The following is a 1,971-nucleotide window of genomic DNA, read 5'->3' on the forward strand; positions in this document are numbered from 1 at the left end:
TCAGTTGAATAAATCATCAAGCAATTCTATTTGAATGTCATAACAATGAATAAAAATAAATAGCATCATGAGATAATTCAAAATTTTATTAATTAAAACAGTTGAGATATTTATACTTTATGTAAAACCAAACTGTCCTATATCCAATTGCAGCATACAAAAGACTTGTCAATAATAATAATAATAATAACTTTTATTTTTATCTTTTGCAGAGAATATTTGATCCTCCAAATGGATAATATTTTAATCATCTCATGATGTTGACTCTACAAAACAGCACTTCTCATCCTATGTCCTTCATCCTGCTTGGAATCCCAGGACTTGAGAACTCCCAGTTTTGGATTGCTTTTCCATTCTGTGCCATGTATGTTGTGGCCATAGTGGGAAACATCATTCTCCTCCATGTGATCCGAATTGACCAAACCCTGCATGAGCCCATGTACCTCTTCCTGGCCATGCTGGCTGTCACTGATTTGGTTCTCTCCTCCTCCACCCAACCTAAAATGTTGGCAATCTTCTGGTTTCATTCTCATAAGATTGAGTATCATGCCTGCCTCACTCAGGTGTTCTTCATCCATGCTTTTTCTTCTGTGGAGTCTGGGGTGCTCATGTCAATGGCACTGGACCGCTATGTGGCTATCTGCTTCCCACTCAGGCACTCTAGCATTCTGGCCCTCTCTGCAGTGGTCAAACTGGGGGCAGCTGTGCTGCTGAGAGGGCTGCTATGGGTGAGCCCCTTCTGCTTCATGGTCTCTAGAATGCCCTTCTGCCCTAGCCATGTCATTCCCCAGGCATACTGTGAGCACATGGCTGTGCTGAAGTTGGTGTGTGCTGATACTAGAATAAATCGTGGGTATGGGCTGTTCGTGGCCTTCTCTGTGGTTGGCTTTGATATCGTTGTCATCAGTATATCATACGTGATGATTTTGAGAGCTGTGCTGCAGTTGCCCTCAGGTGAAGCCCGCCTCAAGGCTTTTGGTACCTGTGCCTCACACATTTGTGTTATCTTGGCTTTTTATATCCCAGCACTGTTTTCTTTCCTCACTCACCGCTTTGGCCATCGTGTGCCTCATGTAGTCCATGTCATGTTTGCCAATATCTATCTACTGGTTCCTCCTATGCTCAATCCTATCATTTATGGCGTTAGAACCAAACAGATTAGAGTCAGGGTTATCCAAGTATGTTGTGGAAAAGAACCCTAACTCAAAGGTCATATTCTCATCAATGCTTAAGTACCTCTCTGGTATGGAGACATAAGTGAAGAACATTTGTCAAGGCATTACAAATCATCACAAAGTCCTCTGTGAACAACTTGCCCAGATACTGGAAATACCCTAAAAGCAAGAGTAACATTTTGAGAATACTCACAATAAGAGCTCTTGGAGAAATATAATGGAAAATTAAAACTGAATTGACCTATATTCAGCATCACAAGAAACAATAAAATCTTCTTCACCTTACTAAACCAATAGTTTACCTTACACAGATTATTAAAATAAAAGCATTATTTTTAAACTACTAGATGTATAAGTTGGTATAGTTTGTCTGAAAAAAATTTAGAAATATGTATCAAACATTAAAACAACATATATGTTCCCCAAAATCCATATTGGAATCTCTTTAAAATTTTAAAACTAAGAAATGTAAAATGACATATATCAAATCATAATTTCTGAAAAACACAAAATGTAATATTAAAGAAACAAGAAAAAAGTTATAAGACTTTATTCCAAATCTAAAATTAAATGCATCTGTACAAAATAAGAATAGGAAAATCCTTCTAAATGCTGACAAATTCTACTCTCACAAGTGAAGGTTCTGTAATTTTTGTTTTCTTTTGACCCTTTTATGTATGTTTAAAAACTGTCCTCAGTTAAGAAAGTTTAATTTTAGAATTAGAAAACAATAACTGAAATAACAAAAGCAAACATAAGTTAATTCAGTGCCAAAGCTCTAGGGAATGGAGTGGAA

General features: G+C 37.0%; 1 protein-coding gene across 1 annotated transcript; it reads left to right on the forward strand.

The window, feature by feature from the left end:
• The first annotated feature begins 254 nt into the window (after positions 1-254).
• On the forward strand, positions 255-1,202 carry LOC102486866 (olfactory receptor 52R1). The gene has a single exon (XM_006166471.1). The coding sequence runs from the start codon at positions 255-257 to the stop codon at positions 1,200-1,202; it is 948 nt and encodes a 315-aa protein (XP_006166533.1).
• The last annotated feature ends 769 nt before the right edge of the window (positions 1,203-1,971 follow it).

This window comes from Tupaia chinensis, unplaced genomic scaffold (genome assembly GCF_000334495.1).
Source record: "Tupaia chinensis unplaced genomic scaffold, TupChi_1.0 Scaffold144260_1, whole genome shotgun sequence".
Lineage (NCBI taxonomy): Eukaryota > Metazoa > Chordata > Mammalia > Scandentia > Tupaiidae > Tupaia > Tupaia belangeri.